The sequence below is a fragment of the Hydractinia symbiolongicarpus genome, chromosome 5 (genome assembly GCF_029227915.1).
Source record: "Hydractinia symbiolongicarpus strain clone_291-10 chromosome 5, HSymV2.1, whole genome shotgun sequence".
NCBI classification, from domain to species: Eukaryota; Metazoa; Cnidaria; class Hydrozoa; order Anthoathecata; family Hydractiniidae; genus Hydractinia; species Hydractinia symbiolongicarpus.
Genome location: NC_079879.1, coordinates 19,755,763 through 19,773,259, shown reverse-complemented (window position 1 = coordinate 19,773,259; position 17,497 = coordinate 19,755,763). Strand labels below are relative to the sequence as shown.

General features: G+C 32.9%; 2 protein-coding genes across 2 annotated transcripts; one reads left to right on the top strand and one right to left on the bottom strand.

Moving 5' to 3' along the window:
• Positions 1-2,792: 2,792 nt before the first annotated feature.
• On the bottom strand, positions 2,793-14,501 carry LOC130645184 (uncharacterized). The gene is made up of 13 exons (XM_057451079.1): positions 14,251-14,501; positions 9,212-9,316; positions 8,928-9,056; positions 8,719-8,827; positions 8,576-8,613; positions 8,354-8,427; positions 8,163-8,251; positions 7,776-7,948; positions 7,444-7,665; positions 7,256-7,356; positions 6,845-7,066; positions 6,451-6,667; positions 2,793-6,338 (listed from the first exon to the last, which is right to left on the bottom strand). The coding sequence occupies exons 1-13, from the start codon at positions 14,434-14,436 to the stop codon at positions 3,279-3,281; spliced, it is 4,725 nt and encodes a 1,574-aa protein (XP_057307062.1). The 5' UTR covers positions 14,437-14,501; the 3' UTR covers positions 2,793-3,278.
• Positions 14,502-14,605: 104 nt separating this feature from the next.
• LOC130645186 (uncharacterized) lies at positions 14,606-16,990 on the top strand. The gene has a single exon (XM_057451081.1). It carries the CDS (start codon positions 14,785-14,787, stop codon positions 15,772-15,774), a length of 990 nt encoding a protein of 329 aa, XP_057307064.1. The 5' UTR covers positions 14,606-14,784; the 3' UTR covers positions 15,775-16,990.
• Positions 16,991-17,497: the final 507 nt, after the last annotated feature.

Sequence of the window (17,497 nt, the reverse complement as noted above, 5' to 3'; positions counted from 1 at the left end):
GGAACCAGAATACGCAGAAAACAAACACGAAAGTGTATATACATGTACAAAATTTAAGTAAGATTTTGTACAAGTAAAATCCAACTGTTTAAAATTTAAAAATGGGATACAACAAACATCAAAAAAGAAAGAACTAACACTGATTTAGTACAACCAGTTCAAAGATATTTAGCCTTATCACTCTCATCATGTTGTTGTTAAACAATGGCAAGCATAATTTTTTCCTGCTACAACAGAATGTACCATTATAAATGTTGAAAATGTTGGTCACTGTTTGTGCATCAATTCATATTCATGTGAATGTGAAATTACCCAGTAATCTCTGACTCTATAACAGATTTCGGACCCCTTTTCTATACAGATTTCTTGTCGTAGACCATAAAAACAAAATATGATGATCATTCTAATTCTTTCCCAAATATTTTCCCAAACTTGAGTTTCCATGGACTGATTACAGTTAGAACCTTTGTAGCAGGAAATACATAACTATTTTTTGGTGATTTCTTGTAAAGGAGCGTTCTATAATAAATTGTAAAATATATTCTGAAACTAGAATTGCATCATTAGGAGCATATGGCAGAAATATACTTAGTTACATTCTCGTCTCCAGAACTCTTTGAGATTAAATATTATGAACTATTAATATGACAATATATTAATATTGCAACATGATGAAATCATACAATTAGATAGTGTGGTAATGGAAACACGTTTTTACATGGACCGCAACCAATATCAAATTTTCTTTTCGCAGCGCGCTATTGCCTTCAAACAGATCGTTAAAAAACAATGATCTATTATAAACACCTTCATTTTTAAAGAAAAAGTAACATGCCGGCATATCACGACTTCGTTTTATATTTATTAAGGCTTCATATAAGGCTATGAATTACATGCTGCAGGTACACACAGCACCTAGTTCAATCCAGAGAAGATTGAGAAAGACAATCTTAATATTTTTGTGTTGTTTACAAATCTCTTGCGTTTTAAACTTATTATTTATTTGTCGATTATTGATGTTCAATTTAAAAACGATTTAAGAATAGCGACCGGGATCAAATTCTACTAAAAGTAAATATTAGATTGTTTATGGTGCAAATGGTATCCAAGTTACAAAGCATACTGTAAAGATAACGGTGTACTGGATTACTATCTTGTTACTTGTTGAAGGTGTTGTTTATAAAAATACGCAGTCTCTTTATCAAGTATTAAAAGCAGATTTTTTACGGTTATATATTTTCTTTAGCTTCATGCTTCGACAAGAAAAATAAAAAGTACTGCCAACTTGCGAAAGAACACAATGTGGTGTGGCAACAAATATTTTGATTATTTTAAAAAAAAATTTGTTGTGACAAGTTTTTGCTCTAGCAGGGGAGTATAAAGTCATTCAAGAAAAACAACAACTTAAAATGAGGGTTTACTAACCCACAAATTTAGTGTTTTTATCTTTATATAGAAAAATTGACCTTTAGAAAGTAAACGTCAGGGGTGTAGTCAATGAGGGGGCGGGGATCCCCTAAAAATATAAAATACGAAAATAGTCCACATCAATAGTCAACATCTTCCCAATTGGCCTCTTGTTCTTGGACTTAGCTGGATGTTGGCGAAAACACAAAACTATCTCAGGCATTTTATACTGCCCTATGAATTGGCGTTGTACGATGTTTTTAATGAGAAAACTGGCGAGGGCAACAAGTCTTGAAGTAACTGTGGTGAATCTAGTTCTGGCATTATAGTGTCAAATCTTATTGTTATTTGCTGTGCTTCAAAACATTTCCATAATTATTGAAAAAAAACACATCTGAATAATTTTAGTCGTAAAATAGCTCAAAGCGAATGCAGTGTTCTTGACAACAGTGATGAGAATGACACATTTATTGCTGTTTTTAAAGGGAAAGTAACCTGAAAAATGTGAATTTTTTTTTTCGACTACGTATTTGTATTTGAACTTATAAAATCAGAAAAATAACTCATAAACACAAGAATTTATCTCCAAATACCTATATTCCCTGTTCATATCTCCGTAAAAACTTCGTTTTTTAAGAAAAGCCCGTCAAAATAAAAAAAACTGGATTCTAATTTGATTATGACGTTTTATAGTTCAAAACATTGCGCTAGCTAGACGAGCCCCTATGTTGGTGCTTATAATGCAACAGACTTTTGAATAAGAAACTGATATTCTAGGTTGGCATAAAATCTTTTTAAGGAGGGTTTGACCATGGATATTTAAAAGAATAGCGTTTCAAAGGGCCTTTGTAAAAAGTAAGCCGGCCAAGCGACTAAGCAGATGGATGTGAAAAACTAAAAAATAACAAAACACGAAATTGTACCATTGTTTACCATCATGCTTTTTTGGCGTCCTTATAGTTCATGTTTTTATGTTGTTTGGTCTCATGACGAAAAATTTTCACGTCACCATCATTTTTAGCACGATTTTTGTTTATGTGCGGAAGACATTTAAAATTCGCAAAAAGTTTAATTAGCAAAAATTTTCACTTCTTTTCTTAGTACTACCATTACCTGTAGAAGCTAAGTCATTGAGTTCTTTGCTGATTATTTGAAAATGTGCACATTTTTTTCTGGAAAGCTATATTAGGCAAGATAATGTTTTTGTCTCAACTCAAATCACCCAGCTTCCGCAACATGAAGCATTTTGAGACTACTTACCCCCTCCACCCCCCCGAAAAAAGTCCTGCAATATACATCGCTCCCAAGTTTCATCACTCCACCTTTTCAGGTCACAAATTATAAAAGGCCGTGTCAGGGAGCTGTTTTTACAGAGTAATTCTGGGTTATTAGAAGTTACATTTATATACTTAAAAAATTAATACAAAACTGACGTAAAGAACAGTACATCATAAATATATCTTGCTATGTAATAAACCACGCCTTTAAAAGACTGATTAAAACATATACATTGCAAATATCAATGCGCTACGAGCTAAAACAGTAACAAGCTTCGCTTTCTACTTAACATCAACCACCATCAACAAAATAATAGTCACGTGAACAACACGAATCACGTGAATAACAAAGCCACACGAAAAACAATCACCACAGTGTTTTACACAAATAAAAAACACCTGTTTTTTGCCATTTTATTCGTCCGTTTGGATAAGCGAGAGTTTGACGAACCGAAGTAACATAAGGTTGGATGATAGAACCGAAACACTAAGAACGAAACACTAACTCGGTATAGGAATCACTTAACATTGAAACAGTAACACGTGGTCGCAAACGAGACAAGTGAGAACTAATATTTCACGTTGGTAAAAAAATTAAGTACCGTAAAGTTTAATAGTCCATGTTTCTATTTGCCCCGAAGCTGCGGCGCCATATTTATAATATTCATCAGGATCTTGCTGAATCTTGTTCGGTTTTTTAAACACTTTAGCTCTGACTAAAGAGTCTTTCTCGTTTTCTATATCTTTTAAAGCATTACTCTCTGCTATAGAAACAGAACTTTTACTTTCCAGTTTTGATAATTGTTTTTCTAACATACGTAAGTCTGTTGAATCGCCAACAGCAATGTCATCATGAACTCGCTTCATAATGTTTAGAACAGAAGAACTTTCTTTTTTCATAGAAATAAGTTTCTGTTTTAACGTCCCTTCCAGCGACAGAGCTTTTTTAACTGCCGAGCGCTTGTTAGCTGCAGTGTCTTTTACTATATCTGTTCTATATTTTTTTGTTGGCGACAGCTCCTTACCTGCGCCGGTATCTACAAACGACGACCGTTTTGACGGATAAAGTTCGCTAAATATTGCCGATCTTTTAACGACATGCGGTCCATCTTCATCATTGTCGTCGCTTTCAACATTGTCAATAATGTCGCTTCTTTTTTGGCGATACAGCTCATCTTCGGCAGACTGATTCTCGTTTAAGACAGAGCGACGTGTTCGATGCGATCTCTTTGGTTCTGACTTGGCGTCTTTAGTCGAACTTTCTCGTAACTTTTGCATATCTTCAAACGATGGTAAAGAAACACGCGAACGCCTGTCGCTTTCGAATTGATGATCGCGTGCGCTGTTCTCGAAAATATTCGGATAATTATAAAACGATGCTTCTTCCTCCAGCGGCGGAAGGTCTTCAAAATTCGGAAATCTATTTGAACTAAACGGATTGTACAACTGTTGTACGAGGTTCTCATTGTTTTCACCTGTTGGTATCTGAGCTAACTGATGAGGATCCGCAAATTGAAGGAATGGAAAAGCGTTCTGCAAATTAAACTCTTCACCGTCATCTTCATTATATTTTTTGAGCTTCTTTCTCTTTTTCTTCTTCACCATCTTTCTTGGTTTTCTTTTCTTTTTTTCCAAATTATTTTTCTTATTAGGCGTATCAGAACTTATTAACTTCGGTATAAGGTCATCATCCATATTGCCTCTCCTGTCACTAAAAGGACGGTCTGACGGTTTAAAGTATTCTAACTTCATAACATCGTCATCTTTTTCTAGATTTTTGTCGAACTCGCCATCAGGTTTGACTAACGCCCCGGTCGGCGTCACATCAAATTCTATGTGTTTGTTATGTCGTCTCATATTTTGTTTTCTTTCCCTATCAAAGGAGACTTCGACATCGATATTTCTGTCAGAATTTTCAAACTTTGTTTTTTCGACGTCTGCGTCGTGACGTTGAAGGTAGTTTCGCGCTTGGGCGTTGTCCACTTTTCTTTCCTCAATTTTTTTCCCGTTCTTCATAATGGCGATTGTAAAACCACTCGTATCGTCATCGTCAGATGCCGTATTTTTCGCAAGCAAACGTCTATTCTCGTCCAGCATTTCTCCCCCGTGGTTCTGTCGCTCTCCATTGTCGTAAAATTCATCATTCTCCTTATTATGCGACACATGTTTTCGATACCCGTCAATTTGTTCGTTTTGGCTATTTTCTACATCTGTCTTATGTTGATCTTGGTTGTTTCCCGTCGGGTTCTTCCGTACATCGACATGCTCCACAGTAATAGTGTCGACGCCGTTGCTATTATGGTGAATTTCTTGTGACGATGTCGTTGTTGTTGTAACTACATGTCGGTTTCCATCACCTGACGTAACGTCAGACGCAGGTAGCACATCTTTATCGTCTGATCCTTTAAGTAAAATCTGAATCTTACTGGGAAAATGTGTCGATTTTTTCCGACTTTTCCGGCGAAAAATATGACTAATCAACATTAAAGCATCGTTAATGACGCTTGGTGATACGTCTTTACCATCGGCTGTCGGTTCCAGATCATTTAACAACTTTTCTCGTAACTTTCTGGTACTGTTTGAGCTCGTTTCTAGTAATCTTGAAATTCTTTTCTTATAACTCTGTACATTTTTATCGTCTCTGCTTGAGGACAAAATATCTTTCAATACCTTAAGAACATCTGCAACTACTTCCGAATTCTTATAAAAACTAGTGTTCGCAAATTTCGTCTGGTTTTTACTGTTCTCAAGAACCACCAAAACATTGTTAATCTTATCAATCGCTTTTCCATCCTTTAAAGCTTTCATAAGAATGGAGCTAAGTGTTTCTTCGATGGGTTTTGTTTCGTTTTTAAAAAGTACAGCTTCCAAAGCACGCAGACGCTGTTCGAATTTGCTACCTTGGCCATCTTCGGCGCGAAAATTCGTGAATACTTCAGAAAGGACTGTTTTTAGTAAACTCTCCAACATGGTGTTCTCCTCGTTACTATAACTCGTGTTCCTTGCAGCAGCAAAAGCATCTACGATGCGCGATAGGTTAGATCCTCTATTTGTCTCGTTTGTTCGGATATGTGTGTTGTTTTGGTTTGGTAATTTGTTCGTTGTGTTCGATTGCCCAGCTTCACTTATTTGTTTAGTGTTGTTTGTCTGTTCTGTGCCAACGTATTGATCTAGTTTCGAGTTCTTTGCTCCTTTTAAAAGTTCTTCAACTATTTCATTAGCAACTTCTTCCTCATTCGTTTTCTTCTTCTTTTTCACACTTCTGTGTTTGCCGAAATGCTTCACTTTATCGTCAGTCTTCTTTTTCTTCTTCTCCATATGTAACTTATCATTTTTCTCTCTATTCTTTGGCTTATCTTCTATTTTTTTCTCTTCCTTCTTTTTACCGTACGTATCGTCCTTAAAAACATTGTTTTCGAATTCTTCGGATGATTTGAACAGATCATCATCATCAACAATACTTTCATGTTCCGCGTCCTTACCCGCTTTCGATTCCATCTCATCTTGAAACGCCTCAGTGGCATCCTCAAAGTCGCCGAACTTGCTCTTGATGCGATGATGGTCTCTTCCGTTATTTTCGTTTTCAGTCACAGCTAGGGTCCAAATTCCTTTTGGATCTTCACCCCAGAAATGGACACTCATAAACACCCAGTCCTAAGGTTACAAAAACAAACATTACCTAACCTCTGGAAACATACTTATCGGCGAATTTTCTTAGAAAAGCTTTCCGAATCCTAACTTAAAACTATCTACTAGAAACTCTTACTTTTAAGCCTTTTGTCGATTTATCATTTCTTCGTGTTTTCAACAGTTGCGTTCTTGTGCCAGATGGCGATATAAGTTCTATACTAACACGACCACGATGTCGATGCTTTAGAGACAAAACAACTTGCACGTGTTCCAGTGACTTTACCTCGGAGTTTGTGTCTGCGCATGCACTAACGTTCATAGCAATCAACACCGTACCCCCGCTTGGAATGGACCTAAATAAAAATACTCGATGTTTTTAGATTCTAAATTAAAAAGAGAAACTAACACAGCCCTTCTGACACCAAGATGACACCAATATTTTATATATAGTGCGTTTTTACATTTTACTCACAGGTTATAAATAGAAAGATAAACCGAAAATTAACTTCACAAATAAAGAAACAACTTACCAGGGTCCGTCATTCTTGTCACTCCAGCACGTGCGCAAATTATTGACATTGGTCCATCCCTGAGCTTTAGTAACCAATGCAGAAGCGTCCATACGACCAAACCCAAACTTCTGATTAAACCATTTACCAGCTCCATTTCTGCGCCAGCCTTCGTCCAGCGGACTTGTCATCAGAGATGTTTCTACGATCAAATGCTGCACATCACGCCAAGTTAAGTTTCCGCTGAAATAATGAGAAGTCTGTAAATGCACTTTATATTCGTGTTACTTCGCTTGCACCAGTTTTTCTTTACAAAAAAGGGTATTAATAAAATGACAGGGCACTTGTTGGAAAAGTTTTAGGTCTAAAATACGTGTATGAGTTTTGTATATTAGTTTTTTGTATTAAAATGTTGCTTCAAAGAACACTTACTTTGCTTCTAATGCTAATGCAATTATACCAGCTGCGAGGGGAGCAGCTGAAGAAGTCCCTTTAAATTCATCTGTACATTTATGATTTAATGTTGTAGTTACCTGAAATATAAAAAAAATTAATAACCAGGAGTAACAGAATCTAAATTTTATATATTTAAAAAAAAAAATGATTAAGCAATCATTTACAATCTTATTTTCTTTCTTTTCTCGATGGGAACCTCCACTGTACGTCACAGCTAGTGTCGAAGCACAACTTTCAGTATAGTAGGTGGACAACCCATGGTCGCTGATGGCTCCAACTGATATAGTGTACACACTTGTGGTGTAACCATCGCAGTTGCAATCGTCATCTGTCAGTCCCCCATTACCAGTTGCCCATACAAATATGGAGCCAAGACCATTTCTACCCTGAAAGCAAGAACAGAAAAGATAAGTTAGTTAATAGTTAGTTAAAATTGCAAACAATTGACTGTGCAAACTTTGCTCTATTTAAGCAAAATATTTTTTGTTAGACATACTTCTTTTGTTCCGAGCTCTAGTGCTTTACTTGCAAGAGTGCCGGGCCTACCAAACCGCTTTCCGTCATCTTTAGGCCCCCAAGCACAACTGTAGATATCGATGAAGTCTTTTTTAAAACTTAAAGCACTTCCTTCGATTGTGTCGGTAACGTTACCGTCAAGCATACGAATACCTAAATATTGAAGAGTTGAAATTTTAGCAGTTAAAAAGAAAAAGAAATTGTAATATCTTATTTGTGCTGATTTCAACGGGTTATTTTGTGTAACGGGCCCTAATAGTTCAAAGAGAAACAAAGTTGCTCCCAAATATTCATATACTTATGTTTATCATGGTATAGAGAGAAATGAAAAAGAATATTTGAAAAGAACATTATCCATATAACATACCTCCAATGCTAGAGTTAAAAGCCACTCCAACTCCACAGATATCGTTACCGGCTTCTGCAGCGACTTCTCCTGCACACTTTGTACCATGACTTCAAAAAATATTTAATAAATAAATCATAATCAAATACAGATAAATAGACATTTTACTTAAATTTAAACCATGATCTGTTCAACTAACAGAACAAACTAACCAGTTACTGGAGTCTTTCGAGTTCGGCATTGGATCTTCATCGTAATCGTTAAAATCATAACTCGCGCGTGCATCCTGAAATTTTGATTAGATTTATAATTTTGACATTTAAGAAATAAAAACATTTTTCGCCTTCATTTATCGATCATTCTTGTGCTGATGCCTTCCCTTTAAAAATGCTTATTTATAATTTTACTACTAACACTGCGGATTATGTACTCACATAATTTGCTCTCAAATCAGGATGAGTGTGATCAAGTCCTGAAACGAAACACTCACAATTATACTTGTAAGCTGGACAAAATTTTTAAAAAAACTACAAAAACAGTGAGTGATAAGAATTTTGCAAAGAGAACTGGAGCTTACCATCATCTAAAATAGCAACAACAACACCTTTTCCAGAAATCCCTTGGGCCCACACTGGTAAAACATTGATATCTAAACCAGATGGTCCACTAGATTGACCAACATTATTCTATAGGATAGAAAATAAGAATATTATAAAAAAACTTCTATAGCATTCAACATTGTAAATTAATAAAAAATGATAATTATAATAATACTAATATTCGTACCAAATACCACTGTTCATTATACATGGGATCGTGGATTGAATATAACGTAGAATGTATTGATTGAACATAATCTGGAACTATTGATCTCTTCTCCCGTTCTAAAACACACTGTTGTTCAACCCATTTTATCTAAATAAAAATGTTAACAAAAGCTTTTAATGGGAAAACACAAAACTCCCATTTCATGAACTCAAGGTTGGTAAAATAACATCTTAAGCTGCTCTATTTTTTTATATTTAAAAAAACCATTTAGAAAAATTACATCTATAACAAAAATAGCTTACCTTTTCCTCAGAAAGCAAAGTTTCCACATTGTCAACCTCTCTTCTTTTACGTCTGCCACCTGTTTTTTTATGGACAAAATGAAAATATCCAGGCAAACTACCAATCTGTACAAAAAATTAATATTGACATATATTTCAAGTTACTTTTTGAGGGAAAACAGTAAGATACTACAGTATTATTCAGAAAGTTTCTTCAGGAACAAGTCTTTTCAACAGTGCGTTAAAAAGGGGTCTAATAATCTTTTGTAATTTTGTCAATAGAACACACATTTTTCACATAATAAGTGTTCTTAAATGTTTGTAAACTAAATATGTGGCAAACAAGCCATAATATTTAAAGGGGAACTACTACACAAAAATTATTTTTTGATATATTCTTACTACTACCATAAGAAAAACCCCATTTCTGTAAAAAAAAGACTGGGACGAACGTGATGTGTAACCTTGCAAAGTGCAGAAAGCACAATTCTAAATGCAGCGGCTAGTTTATTAAAGCAACAATTTTTTAAATTGTTTATAGTTTTGATAAAATATATCTTATATAGCTGCTAGCAATTCCTTCTTATTTTATGACAAATATGCCAAGTTGACCAGCTTTCAGTTGTTCAAGTCACTCTACGTTAAACAAAGAGCTTAGTTTTCATAAGATATCTTTAGAAAAATTAAACAAAAAACTTGCTGCAAGCGATTACAAGAGAAGGGTCTTTACTAAAAGATTCTGGTTTTTATATCTGCTCAAAACACTTCACTGACGATTTTTTCCAGAGGGAAATGATGGTAAGACAAAGTTCATCTGGATTTCTTAAATGCAAAAAATAAAGTTTTCTTTATATTTGTATATATTCACTGGTCATCAAATCCATGCCATTGTATAATTTACATTCACTTTTATTTTACCAATATTTTTTCACTTGTTTGTTCCCCTTTTCCATTTTTAAATTTTTAAATTTACTATTTTAAAGCTAAATTTTCGTGCTGCTCGCCACTTATGATTATCTTTTCTCACAACTCATAAGCAGAGTTTTTTATTTTAGTTTTGCACAAATAAAAATCTAATTTCTGACCAGGGGTAAACATATTACTTTGCTAAGTGAGCTAATGGGTGAACGAATGTCATCAACAACTCGAAAAACAAACGAAAGTAAAGCAGGTTCTCGAAAGATTACACAGTTTTGAATTTCGCAATTTCTGTGATACACTTCTTTCCTAGAGAAAAAAATTGTCCCTTTTACCCCCTGAATTGTTTCTCATTTAATATGTGAACTTTCCAAGGTGAGGTCCATCAAAAAGAATGGGCTACTGTTATCCTTTGTTAATACAATTTCATTTTTTTAACCCTTTTTAAAATTATAACTTAAAGATGTTATCCAGATAAGAAGATTGAATTGGCTGGGGCACTTGGAAAGAATGGAGGAGGGTAATTGGGTAAGAAAGTGTAAAGACTTGATAGTTTCTGGAGCAAAGCCCAGAGGCAGACCGAGAAAGACTTGGCAGGAGGTTATAAGGACAGACTTGATACAGAGGAAGTTGAGTTTACATCTAACACAGTCTAGATCAGATTGGAAGAGGGTCATTAATATCCACCGTCCAACCCATGCTAGCATGGAAAATGAACGTTAAGCCAAGAATGATGATGATGATGATGATGATGATGATAAACGGGAGAGGGACAATGCATCAAAAGTGTTTGAAAAGGTCAAGCTCTTTTTATGAAGGTTGTTTGTTCATTTGAGAAAAATTGTTGGTTGTCGTTGTTTTTTGACGAATAAGAAAGATTTATTTTGGTATATACTTTTAGGATTTACTTTGTACATTTGGTTTTATTAATGTGTTCATAAATTTAATTTCATATATTTCTTCTGGGTTATTGCAGTGTAGAAAACTCTGACAAATATTCGCTATCGCTTGAATGAACAATATGAATAGTAGAATTTTGGTCATGTTTATTAAAAAATAAGTTGTAACAAATCCAATGTTTCGTCTTCTTTTCAATGTCCTTTCTTGGAGGTCTCTCGCTGCGGTTTGTTACGTGTTGCACTTTGCAATGTCATTTTTGTTACTATTTTCAGTCTTCTTACGCGGCCTGTTGAAAAAAGCATATTGCTGGCAAAGAAATTGCTCTTATTGAGGTAAAAACAGACATAATTAAGTTGCATTTTTTTATTTTTTGAAATATATCACCCATTTTTGACAATAAATCGAAAAATAATTTTCCCTTTTAAGATAAAATTTTTTAATGTTTTTTTCCTTTTCCAATGGAAATGTTTATAAAAAAATATCCAATATGCATGGAAAACAATCATTAAGTGTCTAATAGAAGGTTAAGAAAATATATCAGACCCATATTTTTTGAAAAAAAATCTTGGCTTTAGATTTGAGTAAAAATATTATTCAAAGTTATAAGTTTAAGAATATTTCTTGTGTCTAGTTGATGGGCTCATCGCAGATGGTTAAGGGGTTATATCCATTTAGTAAAAAAGAATTTCTGTCAAAGTCTTCTCAACAAGCAAATTGACCGGCGTACAACACATCTCCAGCCTGAAATTTTTATTAAGGCATGGGTATACAAAAAAGATGTGATATTATAAAATGCTATTAATTCATTAAAACTTTACTGTGATACATCAATGTATATACTTTTAGAAAGCTTGTATGATTTCCTTAATCGAATAAAAATTATTAAGAAAAAATAAAGTTTGAAGTTTTAATAGAAACGAATAAATAATGACCCCTCTCCCACAAATGAGATCCCATTTACAAAACTACTATAGGTTCTCATGTTTTCTGTTTGCTTTTTTGGGATCACAAAACATTAATCTAAAAACCATTTTTAAATTTTTTCTTAACATTTTCTACTGTTGCAGATATTTAGTATTACATTCGTAATCTCACACAGTCGAGTATGGGTAAAACAAAAAAAAATTTTAAAAACAAAAATCACAAAAAACCTGATGACTTTGAAAAGTAAATTTTTATGGGAAATGTTGTAGAAAAACCTCAAAAGAATCTTTTAACTACATACAAAAATCGTTTTCCTCTTGGAGGCCGCTATTTTTATAACCTTGAACCATGCTTGAACATAATTGAGTAGTAAGAATTAATACCTAAGATGATTATGTGTGAACAAATATTTGATTTTATCACATAGTAAAAAACTGATTTTTTTCATTTTTGGAAAATACCCTAACTTAAATACATTTTTCTTAAAATATATTTGCACAATTAGAAAGATGATGATTGGTATAAATAACAATGTAACAATATAAAAAGAAGATGTATTTAGTAACAGTACCACTTGGTTTTGTATTTTTGCAAAGTTATAAGTTAAATAATATCAATTGCAGTATTTTTTAATATTTATTCTAAAAACTTACCAAACAGGTTGATTTTATTATTCTATGTAAATCATAGTTAAATCATAGTCTTATGGAAATTTAACATATAAATTGCACATTATATATAAAGCTTAGCGTGATGAAAATACCTTATCAATAACAAATTTTACATAAATAGCTAGCACCTGGTTTCTTTCAAATAAGTCACAAAACATGTGAATGTGGAGTTATAAATGGTTCTTTTAGTTTTTTCACACGTCAAAGATAGAGATTTACTTTATGTTCCAGCTTTGTTACTATTAAAGCTATTCTTTAATAAGTATATAAATCATTTCTTTCTGTATAATTTCACAAGCAAGTGGCACTAAAGCTATAATCGACAGAATTAATTATTCACGTTTTAATTTAAAAATGAATTGTGGAAGCAAAATATTGAAAGACATTACAGCTATATAGATGAATTCCTACATGATGTTATTTGTTTACTTTTCAGTGGTTAGCTTGTTGGCTCTGGCATTTACGTGGCAGGAAAAAAGACGCCAGGATTTGGTGAAGCAAGGTTGGAAACATTAGTAAGGTTTTAAAATTGTCAAGCGTAGACTGATGTCTTCCGATTTATTAGAATTCATTTAAAGTCCTTAGACTGCATTTGTGTGACGAAATGGACTGAGAAAAACTTTGCTTTACCTAACAGTCTATCTTTTTTTCTGCCACATAGATGCCAGAGCTGAAAAAGCTTAATACTAAAAATGTAAACAAGGAAATCTATAACCTTGATAAGTGGTCTAAAGAAAAAAATATGGATATATAGTCTAAAAATTACCTTTAGTAACCATTTAATTTTTTTTGGTTTATAAGGGTTACTGCCACAATGTTTAAGTGAGGCAAATTTCTGTGGACCACTGCTTCCTATCTTTTTCGGACCTGCATGACTTTTATTTCTTTGTGAGGGTGGTACAAATTTACTGGATTTTGTTTTGAATAATCTTAGGAGATTCTTTTTGTCAACTAAATTCTTCACCTACATGTGTAACAAAGGGTTAAAAATAGTATTGGCGTAATTTGCATTATTACCCAGCAAATCTTGCTACTTTTTACCGAGTCCAAAACTAACTTTGCAAAACTGTACCACAGCAAAATTGTAACATTCCAGGTTGAGGCTATTGGTGACACTGGATTTAACTTTATTATAATTGTTGGTGTACAGTGATGTTTAAACTTCAAAATAAACAGTTTTTTTAAAAAGTAGAGAAATTGTACCATCATTGTATGCTAGTTTGCATTTAGTTAAAATAAAGAACATAAATCATTAAAATGATGCTACTAGTATTGATTAGTATTTATATAGTATTATTATTGTATCTAGTATTGATTTATTCTGACAGGCAAGAGCAGAAGGATCGCAAAGACCAAATGGATATTTACACTACAGCAAGTTATATATAAATGTTTAGAAATATAAGATTAACTACTATTTTATCTGTTTAAAAGCAAACCAATTTGGGGGTCACTTTTTTCCCTAACATCTTTGATCTTTTTCGGGCCAGTTGTTTACATTTTTAACTGTGCGCCTCTGCGCATGTCTATTGATCTCAATGCCAAATCAAAACATTATGTTGCCATGCAACTCATCTATTTTTTTAGCTTGAGATGATCCAGAAAAAAATCTGCAAAAATTGAAACAGCAGAGGCGGCTGATTTTACCTGTCCAAAGTTGATAAAACCATGTTTGTCGGCAATATTATTTGCAATACTGTCATCTCCATTTTCAATATGAACTGCCCACGAGTTTGTAAAATGTATCTTCTCGGAATCTTCAGCAGCCAAAACTAAGTAAAATTGTAATAAAATGTGGACCAAGAAACAATGCAAAATGAAAGAGAACTTCATCTCTGGAAAATTATTTACATAAAATAAGGTTTAATTTATTCTCCATATTATTTTTTAATTAGTTTCATATTAGCATGCACTTTCAAACCATAAAATATTCTTACCTCAATATTTGTGCATATTTTACACTTCAATGGGTTTCAATCAAGAATCACACGCTTTGTAGAACGCCGCCATGTTTGTTGTCGTTTCTTCGCGTAAGCGAACACGAAAATATCACGGCTGTCGAACAGAAAGTAACCTATCGTGTTTACTTATTCATGCTATCGCTACCGGTTTTTAAAACTTGAAACTATGGAACTTTAAGAATGCTGACATAGCAAAACATATCAAACATTGTAAACAAATATGGCAGTGATAGCGGCAATCGTAGCCACATTTATCATTCTACAGTCGATTTATATTGTAAAGAACTTAAAGAGAATTTTCCCACCCATTCGACATAAGAAGTGGTACAAGCTTGCGCAGGTTTTATGTCACTGCGGACCAGTAATTTTGTTTATAATTGCAAGTATAGTGATATATTTTGTAAAGCTCATAGAAATAAATTTTAAAAAAAGTAAATCGAAATGGATTCCAATTTTGCATTCTGTAATTGCAGTGTATCTTTGGATAAATGTTACCTTTAACTACTTTGCTGCAATGGTTACTAAGGCGGGAAAACCTCCCAGTCGTGAAGAGCTTAACCTCTTAAGAAAAAATATACCAGAGCACCTCGATTACTGTTCCACTTGCGAAAGAGTGAGAACTTATGGCACACATCATTGTCGAAACTGTAATACTTGCATTCGTATGTTATGTCATCATAGCTCTTTCATAAACAACTGTGTTGGTTTATCCAATTTTGCATATTACTTTACTTTTCTTTGCTATTCGTTTGTTGGATTGTTATTTGCTTTTTATGTGACTTACTCATCATTTGATGCTTGTTATATCCACGATCACACACTCTCAGATGTGTCATTAAAGTATCCTGCTTTAAATTTAAGTGTATGTGAAGACATTGGTGAGCTACCTCTTTTTGTTATGGTTATTGTGGCAGCTTTGGTGATAATCAGTAGCTTGCTTTTAATCCATTGTATTCTCTTGGCAGCTGATTTATCATACATTTCATTTGTTAAACATATTCAAGAAGCAGTGTCGATCAGAAATTTTGTGTGGGCATTAATAAAGAAGTGCTTTAAAAAACAAAGAAGAATCAAGTTTTCATTTTTACTCAAAAATCGGAGACAGTCATGGAAGTATTTTTTATTTCCATCGTTTAACATATTGCCAGATGAATTAACACTAGATGATTTGATTGAAGATGATAGCCAATGTTATGTTCAAATGATTTAATAATCCCTGCATGAATTTTTTGATTTATTGAGATACCATTTAATGATGACCATTTAATGACCATTTAATTAGAACAAATTTCCAAATCGTTGATTCGCAAATTTATTTTACAAGGTCTGGTTTTAAAAGATTTATCTTCAATCGCCAAATTTATTTGAAATTCTGAAAATAATTGCTTTTAAAGAAATATTAATGATGCTTAAAACTTAAAAAAGAGTCTCTGGAATGAATTGTTCCTCTTTTTATCATTAACATAGATCTGAAAGAAGACAAAATGAGTTGTTGCATGCTTATTTATAACCGTAGTGTAAAAACCTTTTTTCTCAGGATGGAATTTGAAAACATATAATCACAAAGTCGCAAAAATTTCAGATATCGCAAGAGATATTTTCATGTTCTGTTTTTTCAATTTGTGGATTCCCAACAGTTTATCCCAAAATATTCTCTGGTTTTTTAAATTGGCGAAAAATTCCTTTGTGATAATTTCTCAAATTAAATTATTTTAACAGTAGATTTAGCATTATTTTAAAATTTATATTTATATCTTTGATTAAATTTCGAAAAGATTAATTTTCGCGAATTTTGCTAATTTATGCATATTCGCAAAAATATTATGTGTGCAGGAAAGTCAATTCGCAAAAATAAATCTGCACGAAATTACTTAACGTTAATTTTTGTGTAGTTATTAAAAATAATAACCAGCCTCCATGATAGGAGCAAATTTAATTAAAAACTACCTCATCTGAACAAATAGGCCTAAAAATAAGTTAAAATTGCGAAATTTAACGGGGTACGTAAAGATAGTTCATCACAAACAACACTTAAAACGTTACATTCGCGAAAAAATTCTTTACGAAATGTCTCGATATAACTGATCTACGAAAAGTAAGTAATCTTTGCAAAATGCATATTTTTGTACCTCGCGAAAAATGAACGACTTAATTTAATTCTTCAGGTTCAAGACAAAATGTCATTAAATAACTATACTTTTATTATTTTACAAACAGTGACTGCAAAATTCAACACTCGTGGCAATTTAGGCTTTTAGTTTTGTATCTTTTGTGGGATAAAGGTTATTTTGTATCACTGAACTGGCAAATGCTTAGCAGGACAGATGTTATTTTTTATACTTAGTTAATCTATTAATCGGTCTTAATCCGTCATAGTATTTTATTTTTGTATATATGTAGTTTTAGATGCAATTACAGAAAATTGAGTATTAGTTTCTAGTATTAGTAAATTTACTTTTATGTACATGACCCAATTTGTAGAATTAATTTTTACGGAAACATATACAGCAGACATTTGCGAAGTATAGGAAAAATATATTTAGATATTTCGTGAAAGTAACCTTTTTTAATTGGCACAGATATGATAATGAAGAAATAAAAAAAAATCGTGTTATTTTGAACCTAAGTTATTACAATGAGTGTAATCAACTGAGTTACTTTATACTTTGACTTTTGCCCAGTAGTGACGTACTTATAAGATATGAATTATTTTAGATGTTTTTTTTAAACGTCACGATTCAGTATTTTATGTTATTAAATGCATTATTTTTTATTATTAAATTTATTTAAAACAAGTTTCTTCTGTCATGCCCACAGTCTCAAAAATGAGGTCTTCAAAGGAAGATTGTGGATTCAAATTAAGCGAAATTAATTTTAAGGATTGCATTTATTTTCACGGTTTTTTGTGTACTAAGTCCAAAAAGACATATCCG